This window comes from Strongylocentrotus purpuratus, unplaced genomic scaffold (genome assembly GCF_000002235.5).
Source record: "Strongylocentrotus purpuratus isolate Spur 01 unplaced genomic scaffold, Spur_5.0 spur5_scaffold_7, whole genome shotgun sequence".
NCBI classification, from domain to species: Eukaryota; Metazoa; Echinodermata; class Echinoidea; order Camarodonta; family Strongylocentrotidae; genus Strongylocentrotus; species Strongylocentrotus purpuratus.
The window spans coordinates 9,502,600-9,529,285 of NW_022145613.1; the positions used below are offsets into that span (position 1 = coordinate 9,502,600).

The following is a 26,686-nucleotide window of genomic DNA, read 5'->3' on the forward strand; positions in this document are numbered from 1 at the left end:
TCCGCCTAGTGAATCTAAGAGCGTGCGAGGAAAAAGAAGGAAGTCAAGAAAAGGACTTTGTTAAAATCAGATATCCCGTCGGGGAGTCGATCGAGTGCTATGGTCTCGAGACCTCCGGATGAAGCCAACATTGACGAAAACGTGGAAGTTTCTGCCATGGAATTTCGCATGAACAAAATGGAAGCCATGCTGGCTCGCGTAGTGGTGGCCATCCCCGGCCCCACTCAAACCCAAAGCGGACATTTTTCAGACGAGTCAGCAGATTTAGAGGACGTTGGATCAGATCACGAGGGGGAGCACTACACATCGGAACCGTGTGTCCCAAACATCGCAGCTAAGTTTGCTGTCCCCACTGGACTTGGGGAACCAGTGGATGAGGAAATTGCTAATTCTGCCTCATACTTGATAATGAACAGATTGGAGGACAAGGTCCTTTCGGATACGTCGGCTAAATACTTGCCTCCAAGTAACTGTGAATTTTTAGACACCCCAAAAGTAAACTCAGCAATCTGGGACAATCTTTCTCAACGTTCTCGTACTCGGGATTTGAAGCTTCAAAGAGTCCAAAGATCCTTGACCAGAGGACTGTCAGCATTTGCGCAGTCTCTCTCATCCCAAACAATTACGGAAACACAACAAGACTCCTTGGCATTGATTTGCAATGCCAACTATGAATTGAACAGCCTGAGAAAGGAGTTTATCAAGCCAGAGATGAACGAGGCTTACAGCCATCTATGCAAACCGTCGGCCCCAGTCACGAAGTATCTCTTTGGAGATGAACTGGGGAAGCGTATGAAAGACCTCAAGGAGGAGCAACAAATAAAGATCAAACTTCAAACGGTAAGTTCTCGTTTAATCTTTCTATTATCATTTATAAAATATCACCACCCCCGAAATAACGAGGCAAATATTGGTATCTTATAAAATAAAGAGTAGTGAGTACATATATGTATGGACCACTGTTTTCCACAACTACTTTTTGAATGCCTATATTATTGCCTCAGCTACTGTGGTTGATTTATAGGTTATTTCATAGCGCGTCATGTCTGAATAAGGCATTATTTATAACTTTTTTAATTAAAAAGGGATACTTTTATTCAACATAGCAGAGGATGGTTCTCAAGGCTGGGTTTGGACGATTCAGCTCTCCACTGTAACTCTGGTGCATCTATTCTATTGGTTGGGCCACACCCTCCGTCTCGGCTTCGTAGATCTCTACATGCTTGGCAAGATCCTCAACAGAGGGCGCAATTTCATCCACCACTGGTTCTTTGGGATGCGATGCCTGTAAACAAAATAAGATTGCAAATCATTTTTAGCATTCTCTTTCCCCCATGCAAACATGTGAAACAAGAATAGCACTGACATCAATACTGTATGTTTCTGCTGAGTTAAAAAAAAACATTGTACAAGCTTTGTTCCTCTCCATTATCCTTATGAAATCTGTAAAATCTTTAATGTATCATCTCTCTTTTAATTTACATTCCATAAGATTAAATAATCTGTAAACCAACTTTGTATCATCTTTCTTTCACAGATGAGTCCTAGTCTGGATTTAATGCAAGAAAATGAAGGACTTGGGTTACATTCAAGATTCAGCTTCCTTAAACGAAAGAGAAAACAAATATACATGTAGCAAAGTTTGTACATTAAAAACATACAAACATTACCCTACTAACAATAGCTTTAAGAACCCAAATTTTCAAATTTGTACACATAATGGAACATATGAAAACTTCAGAAGTAATTTGAAAACATATCTATTTAGTATTTTGTAAGATCTCACAATAATGAACCCAGTGTACCATTTCCACTCCTGTATTCTGTTCTGTAAAGCGCATAGAGATATGCAATTATGCCTATGTGTTATGCGCTATACGAAAATATCTAAATATTATTATTATGATAGTGCATAGCCTTTGTTTTTCATATGGGGGAAAATTGTTTGAGCGAAAGAGTTCACACTTACTCAAAGTCTGTGTATTTCTCAAGCAACTTGACTGGTGTGAAGCCAACCACTCTCTGAGAGATGCCCAACAAACATACAGTATCATCAGAGTCTGTGAACACGCCACCTAAACATATACACAGAGAGTGAGAGAGAGAGAGGGAGAGAGAGAGAGAGATGGTGAAGATTATATGGAGAGAGAGAAAAAAAGAGAGAGAGAGAGAGAGAGAGAGAGAAAGAAAAGGATGGAGAGGGGGATTGAGAGAATGAGAGAAAACCAAGAAAGAAAGAGACAGAGACAGAGTGAGATAGAGAGAGATGGAGAGAGAGAGAAAGAGAGAGAGAAAAAAAAGGGGGGGGGGGGAGTGAGATACTAAATACACAAACCTAGAAGTCAATTTATCAGTTTGATTCTTACATATGATATTTATTTTATTTCATATTTTATTTCATTTAAAAATGAAAATCTGTTGATATTGATCAGTTCTTTCTGGTATCACTGACCATATTCTATGGTTACATGTATATCACAATATTTTCCTTTCTATGGTGAAATAAGTGGAAAAGACATGTTGTACGGCACACACTGCATGGACTTGCCCCAAGTTATTTTAGACTTTGTATTCAATGGGTTACTTCTGAGTACACCAAAATGAGTCCTCTCTATGGAAGTAAAACACGAGAAATGGATTTTTGCCAATGACAGCAAGTGTCGTGTGGGGGAGGGGGGGGGGGCAGGGAGCAGAGGAAAAGAAGCCGTAGAAAAACAATTGTGAATATTTCTTACCATCTTTGGAGAATTCCTTGACCTTTTCCTGGAGGAAGTTTGATGCTTTGACCCCCAGCTTGGTGCCCATGTTACGATCAAACACAGTCGGACTACCACCCTGTATAACATCAAGACAAAAAGATATGAATCATGAATGGATAATTCAGTTCAATCTTCACATGACTGTTTGAAAAGCTGCAAGCTAACCTGCTGTCATTCTGGTCACATATATATCATTATAGAAGTATTAATCTGTTGCTCACAGGAAACGGGTGGCTCCTGTTATTAAGTGTATGGGAATTATGGAATTCTGTAGACAATGGGTAAATAGTTAAATTTATATAGCCTTTTTTTTCTTCAGAAAATACAAAGTGCTAAATACTAATATTACCCTAGCTTTGGCCAACCAACAGAACACATAGTCCCATGAATGACTCCATATATTGGTGCTTTGACTCTATATTTCTTTAAAAAAAGTTCATTTATGTTTTTTTCCTGGTCCAAAGGACCCATTTTGTAGGACAAAAATGTAAGAATTACTTTTGGCCAGTTTTGTTTGTAATTAAGTTTATGGATGCTGTATATGGATCTTATATTTTACAGCTCACAAAGTGGGTAAAGCCTGAGTTACAGTCTGTTTGATCCCTCGAATAGGACGTTAAATGGAAGCCCCATGTAGAGGAGAGTCGCCACCTTTGCACGTTAAGAACCCACTGCACTATTCATATAAGAGTAGGGGAAACCCTGGTGTTTAGTGGTCCCCCACCATATACATCTGCAATTAAATTAAAGATTATCCATGAGAAGAAGAAGAACATAGCCTACCTGCTGCATGTGACCGAGTACATTCATCCTTGTGGTAAAGAGATGCTTGCCCTCCTCAGAGTACAGACGCTGGAGGAACTCAGTGGTGAAATTGCTGCTGGCTTTCTCATTCCTGTTACAACGAAAATGGGGAAAATATGGTACCTGGAACTTGACATTGGAACTTGAACATATCGTCACTTTATTGTATTTTAATTGGATATTATAACTTGAAAATGTAGTATTTAAATAAAATAATAATAATATGACAAATTTATATAGCGCTTGTGACAAAAGTTTCAAAGCGCTGTACATGTACACAAATCAAAATTACTTCAAACAAAATCGATATTACTAATGGAATTAACATTTCTCAAATTACCAAGAAAACAAAATATTACCTACATAACTTAACTAATTATCATTACTTACACCTGTATACTGTAATTAGATTTTAATTTAGGTCCCTCCTCCTGAAAATATACTTTTTTTAACCTTGTGTCACATCTAGAATATATCTACATGTTTGACCCATCGGATACCATTCTATTTTGGCATAACACAGCCTCAGTAATCTCAAGTGACGTATTTAACTGAATCTGTCATGTGACAATAGTTTATCATCCCTCTTCACCACCATCTCTTATCTACTTTAAGCATGGTTGTACATCCCACCCCCCTCTCTCTCTCTCTCTCTCTCTCTCTTTTTTTTCTTCTTCTTCTTCTTCTTCTTCTTCTTCTTCTTCTTCTTCTTCTTCTTCTTCTTCTTCTTCTTCTTCTTCTTCTTCTTTCTTCTTCTTCTTCTTCTTCTTCTTCTTCTTCTTCTTCTTCTTCTTCTTCTTCTTCTCCTTCTCCTCCTCCTCCTCCTCCTCCTCCTCCTCCTCCTCCTCCTCCTCCTCCTCCTCCTCCCTCCTCCTCCTCCTCCTCCTCCTCCTCCTCCTCCACCTCCACCTCCACCTCCTCCTCCTCCTCCTCCTCCTCCTCCTCCTCCTCCTCCTCCTCCTCCTCCTCCTCTTCCTCCTCCTCCTCCTCCTCCTCCTCCTCCTCTTCTTTTCCCTTCTTCTTCTTCTTCTTCTTCTTCTTTTCTCTTCTTTTCCATATCCTCTTATATGAATTTTCCATTGTCGCTTTCTACTACTACTTCCTATACCTTTCCCCTCTCAACCTTTTTATACTCTTCCTCTGTAAATCTCTCCCACTCTTAATTTCAATAACTTACATTGTATTTGCAAATGTTACTCCTCACCTTTCAGTTTTACTCTCGTTTTTTCCACCACATACACTTGCTTCGTTTACCGTTTATTGCTTACTTCAGTCCTTCTTTCACATGGTTTCAGTGCTATTTAATTCAGATTTATTTCTAATTTATGTTTCCATATGTTGCAATAAGCTATATTTCTCGTATTTATACCGATTTATTTTACAAATTCAATATATCATGTTATGCTATGTATATATTACATTATGTGTTATCAATTTTGTTTGTAAACTTTTGTAATTCGGCTAAACGCCGCAATGGAAGTTTTACTTGAAATAAACCATTTTGAATTGAATTGAACTGAATAATCTGGTTAACCCACTCACTACTGGGAATTTCTGAATGCTATAGGCTTTAATACACAAACCCCCAGTTCCAGTTGGCAATGGGTTAAGTACAGTACATACCTGAGGATGAGACCTCTCTGCACACCATCAGCTATCTTGGCTGCCAAATGAGTCACATCAAGCTGTAGAAACACACATACATATCAACATGGGTTTATCACGGTCACCAAAGTGGGGTAAATATCTAAATCCCTGTAGTCTGAAAGACACGCCCACACACCAGGAGCGGTGCTCATGAATATTCATATTCACAGCATGGCATACAACCCGTATTCATTTTGGTCCCTAACACTTGTACCATACAATCTCACAGGCAGGAGATGATTTCAATGTCAGCATGGAAGATTAGTTGTGAGCCACTTTTTATTAAAAACCAAATACAGCAGCAGTAAACAGTACTGGTTCATATTTTCTGTTTTGTGGTGAAATATAATTGTATAAGTGATCAGGCGATACATTTTTGTCCTAGCTGGGGAGAGAAAAGGAGGCACTCAATGCATGAAGAGCCACAATGGCAAGCAACAGTTGTTTTGTTTCTTTTGGGGGGGGGGGGGGCTAAAGAATTGCCCTGAATTTTCTCTGATTATAGTAATCTTTCTCTATCGTGATGACTTTCTCCTGAATGGAAAAAAAAGTTTTTAATTTTGCAGGTTTTCTCTGATTTCAGCAAATTTCGCTTGAGCAAATGTTTCACTAGAGAAAACTATCACAAATAAATTTTGTTAGTTCGCAGTACCTCTAGATCCCTTATAGTGAAGGGTTCTTCAAAGATGTACGCTGCATCAGCTCCTCCGGCCAAGCCACTCATGGTTGCTAGGTAACCGCAGTATCCACCCATGGTCTCCACGATGAAGACACGCCTCTTGGACCCGCTGGCCGACTGCTTGATACGGTCACAGATCTGTGAAGGATGTAAGTATAAGTATGAATTTTTTTGGGGGGATAGTTTTCTCACGACAATTATGTTTGTTTTATTGTCCACATAAATGGATTTTTTTCTCCTTCACATGGTTACAAGCATAAGTCAATTGAACAAGCTTCAAATTACACTACTCATTAATCACTGAGTAAGTCATATCAATAATTTAAACTTAATCTTTATAGAATCGACGCTAAATTCAACCAGAACGTCAATGACGTAGCGCTCTTCTGCATCTCGCAACAACAAATATCGTAAATTTTATGTGGTACACTTTTGAACTGGTCAAAAAATAAAAATTTGATGACCTGGAAGGGACATAATTTCATTTAGCTGTACAAGATTAAATAGAAACTAAAGGAAATGGAATGAAAATTGGTTGAGAAATATATAGTTTTATGACAAGCAGGACTCGAACTTAGTAAGAGATAAATGTAAACATACAATGATAAGAAAAGGCCAGAGGTATAAATGAAATGTAATTTTTGATAAATTTGAATAAATTACCATAATTAATCAATGGAGCAAAATCTCAAAATTCTGTGTAGAATTTTAGAAACCAAATTTAGCTCTATCAGAAAAAGCAAACCAAATCAAAATTGGTCAAGAAATGAGGGAGAAGAAGCAATTTTTGTCTTTTTCTGGAATAAATTTGCATAAATTACCATAATTAATAATGGAGAACAATTTCAAAATTCTGTGTAGAAATTTAGTGTACCAAAGTTAGCTCTACGATATAAAGCAAACCAAATCAAAATCGATCGAAATATAAAGGAGAAAAAGTATTTCTTGTGATTTCGAATAAATTTGCATAAATTAGCATAGATAATGAATTTCACGATTCTGTGTAGAAGTTTTAAATCCCCCTCCTAGCCCTATCATATGAAACAATCAGAATCAAAATTCGGGCCGGATGAGCTAAAAACAATACAAATACTACACAACTGGCATGCATTACAAAGCCTGGAGGCTTTTTATTATTGAATTTATTGATATTCAATTGAAATAAGAAATAAACTTACATCAGCGATGGCGTTGAGGGCGGTATCACATCCCAGACTGAAGTCCGTCCCTGGTACGTTGTTACTGACCGTCGCCGGGATCACAACCACTGGGATGCACAGCTCTGGGTATTGCTTGCGGGCCTCTAGCATCTGGATTGCACTCATGTATGCCTGCAGACAAAACAATGAATAGGATTCTTCAAAACACTTCTCATTTACCTCTTTTTTCTTCTTCATTTGATGTAGCAAAATGGCATTGCTGTTCCCTCACAACAGCTGCATACCCAAACCAAAAGCAGTTATCATTAGGTGGTCTGTTGAAAACAGATCACCTATTGTTTTCGTCAGAATTTTCTTTCTTTATTTATTTATTTATTTATTATTATTATTTATTTTTATTTCTCCCCGTTTTTTGTTCATCGGTTAACTCAAGATCAGTTGTGTTAATTTCTTTCAATTTTGACAGTCATAGGTCATTGTCATGAGACGTGACAGTAACATTTTCAAGGTCATCATGTCATCGTGACGTCATCCAGGCGCCATTTTGTGTAATCACATTATCCATCATATCTTCATGATGCGTACTCAAAGTTCATTCATATTCATATCACATATACTTCAGGTCAAAGGTCAACAGGTCATGTCATCAAATGTCATATAAAGGTCATGACGCGCGCGTATGTGCGCGTCAAAATTTAAAATTGCTCAAAATCACTTAACTACTAAAGGAGAGTACGAATCAGGTCATTTGAAGCATTTCAAAATTTTCCGTCCGTACTTGTCCCCGCGCGCGGTGCGCGCGCTCACAACGCGCGGAAAAGATCAAATTCAATTTGTTTACATGATTTAGATTCCTCTTACCGTAAATGACAATGTACATTAATTTCAGTCACTCTTGACCTTTCATAAGGCCGTGAGCACGCGTCAAAGTTCAAAATCCGCGCGTACTGCTATGGGCAATATAATGCAAATTTGATCAAAAACATGCCATTTTAAAAATCGAAATAGCTCTTCAGATAGTCCATTGACCCCCAATTTTTATATCATGGTTGGAGAAAGCATGAGTTGGAGATATGATTTCATACCACCCTGACTCGTACAAAGTGAAACAAAGTCATCATATTGGCATCTAAACTCAAACAAATGTATTTTGTTGATGACGTCATTTTTGTCTTTGTTTATTTGAGATTATCTCACTTATCGGTCATCGATTTTCTCCCAGATTTTGATATGTTGTAGCTGAGATAATTCTCTATCTCTATCAGTAATAGTCATTTATTTTTCATTTAGATGACGTCATCATAGTTAAATATTCGATTAAAGGTGACAATGCATAATTTGTCACTTTTTTCAAAACATGAATCTGCATGACAAGGTGTTTTGACCAGTAAATTTTAGTATGTTGTAGCTGAGACTATTTGCTATCTAATATTTCCTCATTTTTTTTAATCAGTTGTCAGGATTATGCTTATGCTCATCATCATCATTAACATTATCATTTTTATCGTCATATAACATTATCATTATCATCATCATCACCTTTACTATCATGATCATCACCATGTTCATCATGATCATCATTGTTTACATGTCTATATAACTTGTCCCATTCTCAAATCTATCATAAGACATAGACAGACCACCTTATTCGTCTTCGTGACGAATTAAATTCTAGTTTTTATTTCATTTTCAAAATGTTTTAATGTATTGATATTTTTAATGTAAATGTATTTATATTTGCTGTTTCTTGTCTGATGGATACGTTTGTATTTGTACAGAGATGTGAAATAAAAATTTGAACAAAAAATTGTTATCTAAAGTAAAACTGAACGGGGGGAGGGGTGTTTCACAAAGATCCCAAGTCGAACTTAATTCTAAGTTGGACTTAACAATATGGAAAGCTGTTAGCATCTTTGACAATATTTTGTAAAGTTATTTTAAAAGGCATAAAATGTTGATTCAAATTATTCATATTTTCTTTTATCAAGGAGATTTCATGTTCTTGATGTGGAATTATGAAGGGTCTAAACTACTTGAATATTTGCTTTTAAATGTTTTTTTTTTTAAAGGCTAAAAATAGCTCTCCATAATGTTGAAGTCCAACTTAGAGTTAAGTTCGACTTAGGATCTTTGTGAAATACCCCCTGGTGGTGAAAGTATCATTGGATCTCTTTGAAATTACTCCTCTAGTGTTCCAGACATCATGAAAGTTCATGCCATAGAATTAATGAACCCTGACATCAACTTTTGCAGAACTTTCACAAAAGTCTTTTGCCACAAAAACGGCCAGCATTAACACCTCATGAGAGTTTCATATCCTAAAAGAGTCTGGCTTTACAGTACAACAATTTTTTAGTAACCTAGATAAATCAAACATTAATAATTCAAAGGGGCTGTAGAAAAATCCCTTTAAAAAAAAATTATTAAAAAAAAAAAAAAAAATCATTTTTGTGGGATTTATTTTACAATGAGGTGAAAAAACATCTTACCTCAAAGCCGCCAATCATGAGAAGTGCATGGATATTGTACTTCTTAATTTTCTCTGCAACAGCAGCCATGTCTTTCTTTGGAGTTGTCCTAAAATGTTTGAATAAAATATTTTTTAGGATGTTCATCAGTTTGAGTAAAACTTTTGAAAGGATAGCTGGAGTGGAAGAATTCTAAAAATGAACAAGGGAAACGCTCTCAGCTGTCCCGCCTGCATTACGCAATTCGATATGATGACAAATTGAGATTTTAACATTATTTATAGGCAGGGTGAACCATCAGCAGGCCCCAAAATACAAAATCCTCTGAATATAATCAGCATTTTGAAGTGAATATTGACTAAGAATCATCAGAAGAATTATTTACTATTATTACCCGTATCAGTCATCTGAGCAGTGGTTTTACAAAATCATACAACACTTCTTGTAATCCTAAAAGAGCTAATCAGTAAATATAAGACCATTATGATATTACCCTCTCATGAAAAAGCCTATAGACTTTACGTGTTAAAAAAGCAGGAAATAAAAGTCTCATATTCACCGTGCCATATTTTGTCATTTTCATTGCGCATCTATTATGCGTACGAGAACCTGCACACTTTGCGCATACTCTATTGTGATTTAATAATCACACCAAATGCACATACTGTTTGCAGTGTATCAAAAATTTTGTCAAGCACTGGATGCACAGTACAGCAAGTTTTTTGAGATTGTTTTTATTTTACTGGTTCAAAAAATCAATCTAATGCAGGATAAACAATCCAGAATGAATTATAGCCATGTTCTCTTGACATATGATGCCCATACCAGAGCTCAAGATTAACTTTAATATCTGACTTCCTCACCATGTTTCAAACATCACTAGAATGTAACTAACCTGTTCGTTCCAAGTAGAGAACCTCCTTGTCGCACCCAATCACTCACGTCCATCCAGCCAGATAGCTGAACCTGTATAAAGAGACCATACAGTGTAAATCCCACCTCTACAGAAGGACCACATTAATTAGATGACATTTAAGACTGACTGCAGTTGTCCATTTTGAATTTACACCATTAGATAACCCTGTCACACCGCCAAACTGGCGCCAAACCAACCAAGAATCCACAAAGTATTGGCTATATCCTATATGGGGTAATTTTTGTTCAATTGACACTCTGTTGACTGCCCTGTCATTGCGATTGTGACTGGATTTATTGTCTGTTTTTCACATTGTAAAATATTAGCAAAACCATCGTGTAACAACAACAAAAATGAACTGATGTTTATTGCTTGTTGAGCTTCACTTTTTTATAAACACTAAATGCACAAATTGAACATATGTTATTAGATTCAAGGAATGCATCTAGTTTTGACTGCATTGTTCTATTTTAATCCAGTAATTCTACATTTGCTCTTCCACAAAAAGATGACACTAGAATGCTAAGAAAGATTTGGTGAGAACTTCCACGTTGAGTTATAAACAAAGGAAAAGCATTTTGGGGTAGGTTGTTAAATCATGCAGAATTTTTTTTTCCTTCTCATTATCTTGCAGAAAAAAAACAATGGAATTAATAAAAGGATTGCACAAGCATTACGCTTAGCATTCAAAGCCGTATCAGCATCATTTTTTTTTTTTACATGAACTTGTTTTAAATTATCTGCAAAATAAATAAAGATACAAACAAATAATTAATGACTACACTAAAACAAATATATAAACATATAAACATAAACAGGAGAGCAGTCAGCAATTCACCTTTAAAAAATTGATTTACCGGTAAACAAAGTCTTTTGGAAGAAAAAAATGTAAATTGAACTGTAAAAATTATATTGCGGAAAAAACTATTTGTACAATGGCAAGTCTATGATTTATTCATGTGAATAAACATTGAAGTTTTAGACAGCATATTTCCATTCCTCCAATAACAGTACATGTACGACACAACCATGCATCCTAATTCACCTTCAATTCTCATTTTTGTATGATGCCTTCTTCCCTCAATCCTCAAAATAATAATAAATGATAATTGATGAATAAACTACTAGCAATCAAAATTAGGCTTTGCAATAGTTTGCTTTCATACTTGTAAATAAAACAATAGTTTCTTTTTATGTTAAAGTTCCCACATCAAACTCAAACTCGACACCAAACAAACCATGATTCCAAATAAAACATTAGCTAAGCATACAGACATAAAATGACTATAAAAGAAAGACTGCAAACACCTAAACATCTTAACCAAGGTATGAAGAGCTACCCATACACATACTATTTATACCAATTTTGATGATAAAATCATCTATGTACATTAATCTAAACGTATACACTCTACAAGACTAGTCGGTTGCGTGTTGAGGTAAATCAACTAAAAAAATTGAAAATTGAAAATCACTGCTTCAAAATAAAAGAGGAACATTTTGCACGTAAATAAGTGGGGAGAAAAAAAAAGGCACAAGTTACGAAGTCCCAAACTTCTGTGCATTTATAAGACATAGAACTGCTACTTAAAGAACTCACGTTTTCCTTCAATTTACTACCTCACATATAAATGAGGCTATAGTTAAATATATAGAATAAAGCATACACAAATGCTTCTATTGTTAATAAACGAAATGTATCATCTTAAAATACCATATATATTGTATTATGTAATACCATATATTATGTATTATATCCCTTATCGTAAGATTGTTGCATTAGAAGTGTACACAACAAGAAAAATAATATTTTACTATAAAAGACATTTCCTGCCAACTACATCGGAATAGTTCATTTTTTATTGCTGACGTCCCTACGGAAAAAAGGGACTATGCGTGACGTCAGCGAGCATACAGGATTTCAATGCCTCAGCGCACAGCGCTCAAGCATGCGCAGATGCAGTTTGCGCTGTGCGCGCGATAATTGCACTACACTAACGCAATAGCGCCAGCTAAACCCTTCATTTGAGCCGTGCAATTTTCTTTTATTTCTTTTAGATTTGAATGTAAGATGTTAATGTGAGTATAAGGTTCATGTTATTACAGAAGTGTAGGAATAATACAGATGAAAGGGATATAAAACAAATATAAAATGACTCATTCTCGGAACAAGCTAAAACTATTCGCACTCAGGAACATCATTAGTACTTTTCTCCCTCGGGCCAGTACTAGTTGATGTTCCTTCGATGCGAATAGTTTCAGCTAGATCCTCGAGTGTCATTGTACATTTGTATGTTATGTAATATCGTAGACTAAAAATGATAAGATAAAGGTTTCACATTACCACCCTAAACAGTAGTATAGCAGAATACCTACATTTGAGACCAAATTTATTTGCTTAAAGGGAGTGTATCATGGCAAATACTTTTTAATGCCATCTACCACCTGCCATCTTTGGACAACTGCACGTAAACGGATGGACTTGATTTACTGGGTCAGCGCGCGCTAGCATTCGCGTAACAGAGGGAAGTTCTCCTCACGCTTCGGTTTCGCATATTTTGCAGGCACGTGAATGCTGTGGTCGCGTTGTCCGTAATCGTATTATACCCGATTGGCCCCGGGTAGGGCCACGGGAAAGACACATAGCCTTGTCATGACACACTCCCTTTAAAATCTAAGGATGGATATAGTGACACAAAGTATTGACAGGGTGGGTATAAAAGGGGTCAAAACTCCCTTTATATACAGTGAGGTGTTACAAATACAAAACAAGGATAAAACAGCAATCCATCTGGTGGGGCATGCAATACAACACAGAGAAAATAAAAATAAAACAACATGAACAAAAATCAAAGCTGATAATATCTCACCTCGCCCTGTAGTTAAAAATATGTGTACACGGTGCAGAAAAGGAAGATTCCAAACAATTTCAAAAATTATAAGTCAATTATCAAGTTAAAAACACAATCTAACAGGAAAAAAGAAGTTTAAACGCTACACGTATCGTTAAAATGTTTGATGATAATCTTGTGTCTTCAATTATGATAATGTTGGACTTTTTTCAAAGACACAAACTCTTTTTTATTTTACTAGCTTCATTCATGCTTCATACCAAATATTTTCCAGGCTGTAACAGAAGATGTAACATCGAAGTTGTAAACAATAATGTAAATGACACAGTAAATGGATGCAGTAAAATCTGTGTCAACCAAACATCAAAGAGTAACATCCGACAAAATAACTTTTGAACAATATTAATAAATTTTAAACCAAAAACACTAATTATCACAGAAACATGTGATTTGTTAGACTTGAGCATATTTGCTCTCAAAATTTCTTCTTTTGACAAATGACATTAGTTTCACAAAATATTAAGATATAAACATTTTGTTACATAAAGCAAATTGAGTGACATAGAATTCTGTTAAACATACAGGTGTTAGTATAAATTAGATGACACATAACACACATTACAGATTTGAAACTGTACAAAGACCTGTGAAAAAATAAGTCTGAAATGTTCTTAAAATGCTTCTTATTCTAAGAAGTAAAATAAAACACTTTTCAGTCAGATTACAGCTCCTGATTGCACAGATATAAAATACTATTGTCATTGAAAGAGAGGAAGTTGATACAATTTATAGAGCATTAAACCTAATACAGATTGTGCAAAAATGAAACATTACAGACAGAGCAAGACAACATATGATGTTATGATAAAAGGGACCTAGGGAAGAACAGTATTAAAACTGAAGAGACAGTTTTGGGAAAAGAAAGGCTCTATTGTATCATCTTTTGAAAGCTAGAAAGGCATCAACTCTGTTTTGATGTTTAAGTGGTAACATCCTTCTGGCTCTCATGTCCTTTATTTGCTAGAAGAATAAACAAATCAAACAACAACAGCACTTTCAGCAACATCGCTGTAATCAAATTTACATGGCATGTACTCTGATAGACACATGTTCAATCGTCAAAAGCATTACTTAGCTATATTTGATACACGTGCATATAACTATTATAAACAACTTCAATATTTGAGTAACATACCTTGTCAGCGATAAGCCCTTCAAACCCGTCGGTGATGCGGTAGACCCTATATCCCTGGAAGAGAGACGTTCGGATAAACGCCCTCACAGTTGCATTCATGCCAGCTGCAGGTGCTCCGACGTTCATAACAGCCAAGTTGTGATTGCTCTGTGGAATCATGAATTAAATATGCAATAATTACTTTGTTTAAACTTCTAGAAATGCTTTCACAGTGGTATCCAGGCATCACTCTCATTATCAAGACCTTGTCTAAATTTTAAGTAATTTTACTTTTTTTAAATACTTCCATATGCTCATTAGGGCCTTTAAAAATTTAGTTCTGTTTACTTTCTGTTTGATTCTATTGAGCATAAATGCTAAAAGTTTTTAACTATCCTGTCCTCATTTGTAATGACGAGGCTTGAAATGAATTGAATATTGTTTACAATTATCGTATTCAAAAAACAGTAAAGAACACTAGATACTCCTTTTCTAAAAGTAGACATTTACCTGGCCAAAATTAGTGAAAAGATTGAGTTTGCAGATGTATGTTTCACGGAAAACACATTTTTGATAAAAAGTTACGCAAATAAACAGAAATGCTGACAGAGATAGGTTATACACATCTACACCCGTTTTTTTATCCTTTCAAAAACAATGTTCACTCACATGTACATGTACATGACATGGTAATCTCACATTTGATACGATAACAACTGCTCCAGAGGTTATTCACCAAAGATAACAGATTAAGGTTAGGGTTATGGTTGGGTTTTAGGATAGATTTACGGTTAGTTAAAGGGTTTGGTTCGGGGTTTAAGATAAGCATTCAAAGGTAGAGTAAATTCACCCTAGATAGTGCAATTGTTGCTGTATCAATGGAGTACATAGAGCGCTTTCGCAAACACGACAGGGGAATTACGGCAATACAGCTCTTCCGTCCCGTTTAGGGAACGAACGCTATCATGTCCGCGTACGGTTGTGAAAATCAACAAGACAGAGAAAATTCTGATTCACGCATGCGCAGATTGTTTTTTCGCTTGCGTTATCGTTGTCTTTACCTTCCGTAATGTTTGCAAAAGCGCCCTAGTGTCTTAGAATCAGGGATACTTACAGCACAAAGTCTACCATCCAAGCTGCACACCTCCTCCTTGGGCTTGATTCGGGATAGTGTCAGGTAAATGCTTAGATTGCTCAAAAAACTCCTAAATTATTTGAAGAAAAAAAGGTCAAATGAAAATGTTGAAGCGTGCCAAAGATAAACATGTTTGAATTACATGTATAATAAAAGACATTTGGGAAGTAATATTTGACCAACTTATCTTTTATCTCCATTTTGTTTGAGCCAATTAAGGCTGAGGTAAAAAAAGACATGCTGTTATTTTCACTATCAAAATTCACACACTCTCTCTCTCTCTCTCTTTAACCTCCTTCTTTTTCTTACAGCCATTTGAATGCACACCCTTTTACTGTCAGCCCATTAGAACACACTCTTTTCATTCTTTTCCTTCATACCCTTTATAAGCCATCTTTCATGATAATTTGTGAAGTATTATTTAACTGAAAACACAATCTCACCTTCCTCTCAGAGAGCATGCCTTCTTGAAGTCTTTCGCTCTCAAAGCCTCACCAACCGCCTGAGTCTGTTAAAGAGCAAGAAAATAAAATCATAGTTTTTCCAGAAAATACAATGTAAAAGAATAAGGTACCTTGTTGACAACACAATATAAAACTGCTATGAAGCAGTAGATCATCTACTGCTTCATAGCAGGTTCGAAACTCACTGGTCCCAATATTTTTTATCTGACTTGTTTTCAATTACAAGATCGGGCACAAGATCTCTATTTCCTGGGTGCAAGCCAAAATTTCTTTACAAAAATATGAGTTCTAGGAAGGAAACAAGAATATAGAAGAAAGAAGGAGACACAGGAATGGGAGGTTGACAGGAAGAGGTGATGAGAATAATGGAAGGTGTGAGGATGGGCAGACACAAATTTACATGTGCCAGTATGCATGATAGGAGACTTAATAATAAGAGAGGGAAAGAGAGAGAGAGAGAGAGAAAAAAAATGGAAAGGAGAAAACAATATAGGAGCATCATATTTATAGAGGGAGGGTGGAATAAATGAAGAGTGATACGTGAGAGGGTGGAAGAGAAATGGAGGGAGGGAGGGAGAGAAGAGGAGAAGGGAGTGTAAGATTGAAAGGGAAGGAAACGAAGGAGAGAGAGAGAGAGACAGAGAGACAGAGAGAGAGACACAGAGAGAGAGAGAGAGAGAGAGAGAGTGAGAAAAGAAGGGGAGTAGACAAAATCTCACCTTTCTAACACAGTCCATGAGAGGAACCCGTATAGCCTTGTTACCGTCTAGAGATACCACATAGGCTGGCATGTCAGGCTTGGTATCTACCAGAGACAGTACTGCTTCAGCACCCATCCTACACCCCTGTCATAAGGATACCAAAAGTACAGCACAGGTTTAGCAACGTTTAACAGTAACAGTGATAGGGAGAAAATAATAAACTCTAAAGCCTGTCTGCACAACTTGTAGCTACTTGCGCCCTCTATATAGCAAGCAATGCCTAAGCGGTGCCTGTTGGTCCCCCATGTTCTCCTTTTTCTTATGTTAATTGAGAGCTGATTTGATGAGATAACCACCTTTAGACAATGCAGGGAGGTCTAATCCTTACTTGTCAAACTAGTGCCGACAGGCTTTAAACCAACAGATAGATGACTGTCAAAAAATTACTGCTCAACGATTGCTGTCACCTGTTCTTTTTTAAAAATTGAATGACTAGAGGAAGATGAAAGTGTGTTCAATATATGGACACAGCTAGATCATGATTTTAAATAACATACATTCAATATAAGGATATTGCTAATTGTAATTTTCACAAGACTATCTGAACTCTCTCCTAGCCATAAAAGATGTTCTCATTTAGTATTTTAGCCTTTATATATAACAAGCACCCAAATTTCTGCACCGGTGTGATAAAAGAACTGATCTTTCATTTTCTTAACTGCAGCATGAGAAAACAAATGTGAATGTTTACTTTAAGAAACCCAAGAATTTGGGATGAGTGCTTACCAGAATTCGGTCAAAGGCCGATGGGTTACCGCCTCGCTGGACGTGACCAAGAACAGTCACTCTGGTGTCAAACCCTAGACGCTTGATAATCAGCTGATGAAAAAAAACAACAGTAATTTAGTATTTACAATTATCAATTTGGGGTGTCACTAATATAACTGTGAGTCAGCATCCTGGAACATCTGATATGGTTTCAGTATTCATTGCGGTGTATAGCTGTTTGGTCTACAAATAATTTAACCATAAATACTAATTATCACCAAATAATTATACGACCTTATAGATGGTAGACGAAATGGGCATTAGAAAAACTGGTTATTAGACTAAATGAATAGACCAAATGGGAAGTAGGCTAATTGGAACACATGGATTGTAGATGGGCTGGGTGTAGACCAAATGGGAATAGACTTATCAGGTAGTAGATGAACTGGATATAGACCACACGCCAACCTTTATTGCACTTCAGTTTAATTCATTTACTCATTCCATTTCTAAAATCTACAAACAGTTGTACATGACAAAAAATACATATTTATTAAACAAAACAATAAGGTTTGAAAAGCTGCTGAATATGTCCTCATATTATTCCACTCGTAGAAAAATACAGAAGTCAGATATTTTGATTTCCATCCATGATTTCTTATTAAGTATCTGAAAGGAATGCTACCTACCATCCAAGAGAGCATGAATAAAGACTTATAAATCAAAAACAAGTTTTGTGAAATAGAATAGAAAGATAGAAAATAGATAGAGCATGAATAAAGACTTCTAGATCACTTACATCCTTGATGAGGTTGGCTGTGATTGGATCTCCTTCCTGAGTGCAGGCGCCCTCTGCTACGATGATGATGTTCAGACGTTTACGGAACTCTCGGGTCTGTTGGTAGTAAAAGAATCACATATACACGTACATGTATTAAGAAATATTATAGAAACGATGATCAATCAAGGCAATACTATACTTTGAATAATTTGTATGTTTGTTTTTTTTCTTCATCTTTTCCACCTTTCTCATGGGAAAGTTTGCACTATTCATGTGCATAAACAGCAATATTGAAACAGGCAGCATGATACAATGTATGAATGGTATGACTAACAATTTACCAGTGATACTAACTTGTACTATTTCGAAATAGCCTTACACTCACAGAAGGGAACCTTTTTCTTTTTCTATTTTTCTGAACATAATTGAGAATAATCTAGCCTAGAATAATTTAACACTGTACAATATGGAATACACTCTAATTGAATATCAAAAGTGGAAACATTCAGAAGAAAAGATGATTAAGTACATCTTCTTTGAAGTAACACATTCTGTTTTCATTTCTTTATGTACTTGTTGAAGTTGACCTTATCCTCTCAGTTAAAAGGCATCTTGTGGTATTTCTGGCATCAGATGAAATATATCAATGACTGCTTAAAGCGGGACTGCACTACTTGAGCGCCCTCTATAAAGCAAATAATGCCTAAGCGGTACCCATTGGTCCCCCATGGTCCCCTTTTTCTTATGTTGATTTAGAGCTGATTTGATGATATAACCACTTGTCAGTGACCATGCAGGGAGGTCTTATCCCTCCGGGCCAAACTAGTGCAGATAGGCTTTAAATCCCAATATTCTGAAGAAATTATTGGGGACCTATCCTATATCTGTATTCTTTTTCATCGACCTGTTCATTTGGTATATTTATTTATTCATTATTTATTTATTAAAACATCTTTTAACAGGATGACATTGATCAGCTCGCATATGTATGAAATATTATCTACCTGCTGCAGTTTGTTACAGATCTTATTTTCCCAGCCAGCATCTGGTGGCATTTCAGGAATGAAGATCCAATCGGCAGCGGACGCCAAGCCTGCAACCAAGGCTAGGTAACCACAGTGACGACCCATGACCTCCAGTACGAAGCAGCGCTGATGGCTAAATGAAAGAATGTAATAATCATGTATGGTTATAACCATAGTGATGGATTCTTAGTAACCCAGGGTAGCCACATCAGTATTGATACTGCTTGCCCTGCAGGTACTGCAGTTATCATTACCCCAGCAAGGCTAGGTACCCATTTCCAACTAGGCGGAGAGTGGCAAATTTGGATTGATGTCTTGCCAACAGAAATTAGTACCAGGCTGAGCAATTGTAGCCAGAGCATAGTTTGTATAGCATGGGGTATATATATATATATATATATATAAATCTAGAAACTGTAATACAGATTGCATCCACTGCCTCTATTTTGTTGGTGTGATTATGAACTGACGAATCTGTCATATACATTACTGTACAGATCCTTTGGTTGATAATATTGATGATTTGTGCAATGCAGTGTCTGTGACTATGGTCATGCCAGTACCACAGAATTCATCAATATTTGCATCATGAAAGTGTACAGAGTACCAAGCTACACTTTGTATACAGAGTGTATCATAAAAAAATGTCATCAATGCTGAGCTACACAAACCTTGATGCTGTAGTACTGATTGCATCCACTGCCTCTAAGATCCTGTGCAGTGCAGTGTCTGTGCCTATGGTCATGTCAGTACCACAGAAATCATTGTCGATGGAACCCACCTGGTGATGTGGAGAGAGAGAGAGGAGAGAGAGAGAGAGAGAGAGAGAGAGAGAGAGAGAAGAGAGAGAGAGAGAGAGAGAGAGAGAGAGAAGAGAGAGAGAGAGAGAGAGAGAGAGAGAGAAGGATAGAGAGACAGAAAGAGAGGGTGAAGAATGAAGGAATTATTAATTAAATACATATAGCTAGAGTTGACTTTGAAAATACATGAGGAGTATTCCATGAGGACTGAGTGTTGCATTACACTGCTATAGTAGATGAGAGTATATTGGCTAGCAGTTAGACAGAAACACAGACGTTTTCATTAGGAGGATTATTTCTAAAAAGTACTCTTATCCAACTTTTGAAAGTGTTAATATATTATTTTCCACTGAAAATGTTCTAATGAAAGGGGATGAAATTCTAGAAAAGAGGAGATGGTTAAGAAAAAGGAGAGAAGAAGACATTACATTTCCTGTTCAAACCAGGATCAAGATGAGGGAGATCAAAATATGGAAAAATCACGAAGTATATAAAGAAAGAGAAGAGGGATAGAAAGAAAGAGGAGTGTATACATAATATCTCACTCACCATGCCAACGACGTTGAGGTATTCACAAGCTTTAGCCTCTTCTGAAGTTATCTTGCCTAAGAGTATCAAAAACAACACAACATTAAACTTCTCTTTTTAAGTTTAAAAAAAAACTTTTTTCTTTCAAAGTTAAAATATCCTGGAACATTCCTGAGTAAATGTTTTGAAATAAATAGATGAATGAATGAACTTATCAATCCTGTAGTTCTTATGCATGTCATCTGTCCTTGATTGCTTCTTTATAATTCCAGCTTCTCTCCATTCTCATCAAACACATTTCAATCTGACTGCTACTACATCTTTTCAATCTTTACAACAACAAGTGACCGTGAAGCTCTCCAGTAACAAAAAAATCATTTTACATATAAAATAATTTTCTACTTAATTTCTTTAAATGAGAGAAAACAATGGAAGCACACTTAAAGGTGGATTATACCCTCAAGTGATATTCTTGTAATCTTAACATATGGATCATGACTGGTAAATGATACCTTCTTTGGAGAGTTCTGCTACAAAGTTGCCCCACTCTTGTCTGAAGACATTAGCACCAGTCAAGCTACCGTCTCCCCCGATGACCACCAGGTTGTTGATGCCTTTCTTGATGAGGTTCATGGCAGCCTTCTTTCTTCCGTCCCTCTCCCTGAAGTCCTTGCAGCGAGCACTCCCGATCACGGTACCACCCTGCAGCATTCAGACAAACAGTAAGGAAGCATGATTGAAGATGGTATCGCGAGAGTTCCTACATGTATGTGAAAGTTGCCTCCCAACCTGCTTAGCCAAACAACTGGTTTTCATCACATTTAAAGTGTACCGATCACCTGATGAAAAAAATTGTGTATAGCTAGAATGTATGAAATCAACCAGAAGAAAAAATTACGAGGCATTCTATAAGCTAACACCTACGGAATATGAAGATACTGTAATAAAGGAACATGAAAACCCTGCATTTTTATGTGTTTGAATGACAACAATTCATTCCTCTTAAAGATATAGGATCCCTGAAGTGCTAGCATGAAAGAACCTTTCAAGAAAGCAATGCTATGATACAAGAACTCTGTTAAAAAAACGATGAAGTGATGTGATTATCTTCTTACCAGCTGGATGATATTAGAAACATCTGACCAAGAAAGCTCCTTGATATGATCGCCTCCATCACACATCCCTTGGTAACCCTGCAAAATTGGAAGGAAAGGGATATAGAGGGCAGGAGAAGAAGGAGAGATAAAGAGGGCAAGAAGAGCAGGAGAGAGGAGAAAAGAATGGAGAGAGGGGTAGAGAGATGGAAAAAGCCACACAGGGGGCGAGAGAAAGAGAGAAAGAGAGAAAAGAGGGAAAGAAAGAGAGAGAAGGGGCAGAGATAATGAATTAGCAAAAACAGAGAAGTGATCACCCAAAATAGGTTAAAACAAAATGATCAAAGATAGTAATCAAATAAAATTGTTAAAAGAAACATAAAACAAGAGAGAGATAGAGACAGAGGAAAATAGGAAAGGTTTTTTAGATACCGGTAGGCACAGACCATGTGATAATAATAAAGACAGCGTGAGGTATGTACATAATAATCTCAAGTACATTAATGTATACATGTATGTGACACCATGCCATGGTAATATCATGTTCAACTGTCTAGTGAGACAAAGAGAAAGGTCAAAACAGTATACAGTACCGGTAGGTCACATACAATCAACTTCTTTCTCACAAGCTTCATTCTATAACCTTGCACAATGATGTGACATCATGGTAATAATATGAATACTTCCTACATTACTTATCATATGCATTTGTTTCCATTTGAACACAGTTTCTTCATCCCTTGTTTGATGTTTCAACTTAAATTGAAGCAGTATTACATTTTTGTCAACTCATTTCCAGTTCTAGTATCAAGTACCCCAAATTAAACAATGCAAAACTTAATATTTCTATCGATTCCTAGGGATGACATGACAAGGCACCAAACAGCGGAAAGAAATATAATTTGTGTATAGCTACATGAAGGATTTACATGTATGAAATCAACATTGAAAATTGTTACCTGGTAGGTAAAGGATAACATAAAGGGCCCAATTCTATGTGAATGCATGTGCATGCGTCAACTAGTCTACTCAACAAGGCGCTTTTCTGTGTACTGAGCCTGAGGTTATATTTTAACAACACTATCTCTTTGTAAAGTAATATACGTTCAAAACTCATATTTTGAATAATAATAATAATAATAGCTCACATTTATAATGCGCCTAATACTACGTTTCTAGGCGCGGAACATATTAATACAGTACAGTACAGTTATATATATATAACCCCTTATGAAGAGTAAAACCTTTGTTTTGGTGATGGGTACAATTCACACTTGAAAATCTCACCTCATGTATTGCATAGACCTTGAATCCAACATAGATCCCTATACGTGCAACAGATCTCACAGCTGCATTCATACCTGAGGCGAAAATGAAACAGTGATTGTATTAATTTACAAAATGTTCAAAACCGAATTAAAAAATCAATTACCGGTAGGTTTAAATCCAATTAGGTTTGAAGCCAACTTCAAAATTATGTGAGTAAAGTAACCAAATGAACTGTATTGAACAAAAATGTTCAGATAAAAAAAAATTAAAAGGTCTGCATAATTAGACTAATCTTTCAGTGATACCATTATCATCAAAAGGTCACTTGAACCATGTAGGTCCATACTTGAACAGCAGGTCTGCTCACTTGATCACAACACTAGCTGAATGCCTAATCAATGCCAATTTGATTTAAGCCAGTAATGACTAGCTTTATGACTTTAATAAATAAATTCACTTGTTGCTTTCAGGGGCAGCTGACATTTTGAATTCTTTCATGAAACTTTTTAATGAACATATTGTGTATTTAATAATTCAAATAGAATAATGTGTAATAAAGATTGTATAGTAATTAAAATAAGTGTAAGTGATAAGATGGAGTTTAACCATTAATCAAATCAAGGCTTTGCAATGTCTTAGCAAAAGTCATTGACCTTTTTACTGTTTCTTTAAAATAAAAAAAGTACACATGTACACAAAAATATAATAACTTTCAGCAGTGACGGATAAATTCATGAAGTAAATCAGTAATTAGTTGCTTTCAGCAGTGGCTGAATTTCAGAATGCAATCATAAAGTATTGGGACTTTTTAAATGAATTATGTAAACATGCAAAATTTGTTCCAATAGTTATAATACATGTATAGCATGTACATATAGATCTAGACTAAGTTTATATATCAGTTTCACTAAGCAAAAGTGAAATATTAGCAGGGGTTCTACCAATTTACCATTTTCCAGTAAGCTAGCGATCCAAATGTGTAACTGAATGTCATAAGGACATTTTTCACTATTTCTGTAGAAATATATTTCTTCAACTTTAGTTTCATTTTGCTTTTTCTAACAGATGAAGGTTGAGAATCAACTTCCAATTTGGAACGTCCGAAATAGAGCATGTAATATGTATTGTAACAATCACATGGTTAACATTTGTCTTTCAATTTTATTTCCATGTTTACACAGCCAGTTTTGCACAGACATTCACCAATGACTTGTCCTGACTTTAATTGGTTATGACAATAATTAAAAGTATAAAAATATGACCTGATACAAGTGATAGTAACTAGTGAGACAGTGATTACTGATAGATTTTTTAACGTTTTCCAGAATAATAATTAAAATATCCCCCCGGCCCAGCTAAATTTACCTTGAGAATCACCTCCACTTGTGAATACTGCAATACATTTTCCTTCTCCCACCATATTAAAGCCCTCTCCTCTTGCTGAAAACTGTCCCACTGTATCCACCATGTCATATGACAAGGTTTGACGTCTTTGTAAGTGCGATGCACTTGTGCTGTGCTGCATCAACTGTTCTCTGATGGGCGATGTGAATACGTCGTCCCCTCCCACCGGTCTAGACCCGGGTATTGGGTCTTGCCGTGGCCGCTTCGTCGGCGAGCCTGGATCCGTCATGTTGTTTCTAAGATTACACTTTCTTTGTGAGAGGAATATACTCGTTTGATGAACAAGAACCAGCTAATACCTGGATATTAGCCGTTGGTTGAAGGTATATGGTGAAATGTGGTCTAATTCGGCGGTAATTCAGACTGAAATTAGTTGCCGACTCGTTCTAAAATTCAGCCGGTCTCGTCCCTGGATCATTTCATGCACACACGTTATACAGGATGCGCAGATTATTTATAATTCGTTATATCTGCGCATGATCAAGAAATGCACGTACACATACCTCACAGCTGGTAGTCTCAAAACATACATTCTAACAGGACAAGTTGATGTGAAATCTTATCATACTGTTTTTCTTCCCTAAATGTTCAACCCCATTCCATGACATTACATTGTATCAGATACAGGAGTGTATATGTATTTTGTTCTAATATACTTTTTTTTTCTCTCATCTTTTTTTCCTCAAATTCTTCTGTCCCTAAAAATTGTTGTTGCATTCAATTTATATCCTTATCTTTTTCACATATCTCTCTCTCTCTGCCCTCACCGTTTCCCCTCTCTCATTTTTCATGTCATTCATTCTTCTCATATTTTTTAAATGTCTTGTACACGGTTCTCTATCAGTTTTTATCACATCATTCTTTCTCTCCCCCCCCCCCCCTTCCTCTCTCTCTCTCTCTCTCTCTCTCACTCTCTCTCTCTCACTCTCTCTCTCTCTCTCTCTCTCTCTCTCCCTCCCTCTCTCTCTCACGACACATCATTCTTTCGTTCACAACATTTTTTTTATCACATTGTTCAATCTTACACTTCAGAGCAAATCTCTTCCTATATATCACACTATTGTTTCCATCTCTTTTTCTGATAAAAAGTCTGTCATTTTCCTCTAAATACAGAATTAAAATGACTATCTCCAATGCATGGGTTTTATATTTATTTGCGAGTTCATATCAGGGATGATAGTGAGCACTAAGAAAAAGGTTTTTAGTTTTTCCCTCAACCACGCCTCCTGGAGTAAAAAAAAAGAAAGAAGAGGATTCGGGGGAGGGGGGGGGGGAATGGAATCTAACAACATTTCCCCCCTTTCGAGTAAGAAAATTGGAGGAAAATAGGGGGAAATAGGAAAGAATAGAGAAAATAAAGGAAAAATCAGCAAAATAGGGGAAATAGGGATAAAATCGGAGGAAGAAAAATGAAATTGGGGGAAAAAGACAAAATATGGAGAAAAAAAAATGAAATTGGGTAATTATCAGGCCTGGTTCATATGGAACATTCAAATATATTCTCCATCACAAAACACTTTATGCATCCCTAAAAACAATTGGAAACAAAATGCCTTGTATAACTTTTCCATATTTTATGATCCTTCAATCTTCATTTTAATCTCTTTTTCATGCTTGTTTTATTTTCATAAACAATCACACTATGAACATGACAGACAATGAAAGCGGACAAAATATACAGTTCCTCAGGTAAACAAAGGGACATCCCTTCACTGCTATTATGTAAAAATGTGTAGAACAGGTGTCACATGCATATTCACCTGTTCTACACATTTTTACATAATAGCAGTGAAGGGATGTTCCTTTGTCTACCTGAGGAACTGTATATTTTGTCCGCTTTCATTGTCTGTCATGTTCATAGTGTCATTTACATGCATATAGGGACTTTGATGAAAATTTACTTTTTAAAAAACTGCCATGAACAAATAATTTAAAGATACCTTATAATTCACTGCTAATTTCATCATAGCGTGAAGCATCTTTTCAATACTACCTCACAACCTAATACAGAAACACGATAGTTTTTCCTCTTGTCAGGCATACTACAGATTTACATATGAAAGAGAGTTGTGAGGTGGAATATTCTTTGTTTAGGACCTTTTCATGAGAACCTGTGCATACATTATCCCCATATGTAATAAGGAAAAGGTACTTGAAACAAAAATAAATACAGTACATGGTTTTGATGTCACTACAAGAAGTAAAGTAAAAGTATAATGAGTCAAACTGATCAAAACCATAGCTGAAAAGCACATTGA

General features: G+C 36.2%; 1 protein-coding gene across 1 annotated transcript; it reads right to left on the reverse strand.

Moving 5' to 3' along the window:
- Positions 1 to 1,100: 1,100 nt before the first annotated feature.
- Positions 1,101 to 24,883, reverse strand: LOC548617 (phosphofructokinase). Its single transcript, XM_030974361.1, has 23 exons — positions 24,390 to 24,883; positions 23,043 to 23,116; positions 21,777 to 21,854; positions 21,174 to 21,363; positions 20,683 to 20,738; positions 20,005 to 20,114; positions 19,313 to 19,466; positions 18,327 to 18,422; positions 17,546 to 17,638; positions 16,778 to 16,903; positions 16,038 to 16,102; positions 15,574 to 15,664; positions 14,481 to 14,627; positions 13,304 to 13,309; positions 10,413 to 10,483; positions 9,539 to 9,626; positions 7,068 to 7,220; positions 5,863 to 6,027; positions 5,187 to 5,248; positions 3,543 to 3,654; positions 2,736 to 2,835; positions 1,970 to 2,075; positions 1,101 to 1,285 (listed from the first exon to the last, which is right to left on the reverse strand). Exons 1-23 carry the CDS (start codon positions 24,655 to 24,657, stop codon positions 1,216 to 1,218), a joined length of 2,481 nt encoding a protein of 826 aa, XP_030830221.1. The 5' UTR covers positions 24,658 to 24,883; the 3' UTR covers positions 1,101 to 1,215.
- Between the last annotated feature and the right edge of the window lie 1,803 nt (positions 24,884 to 26,686).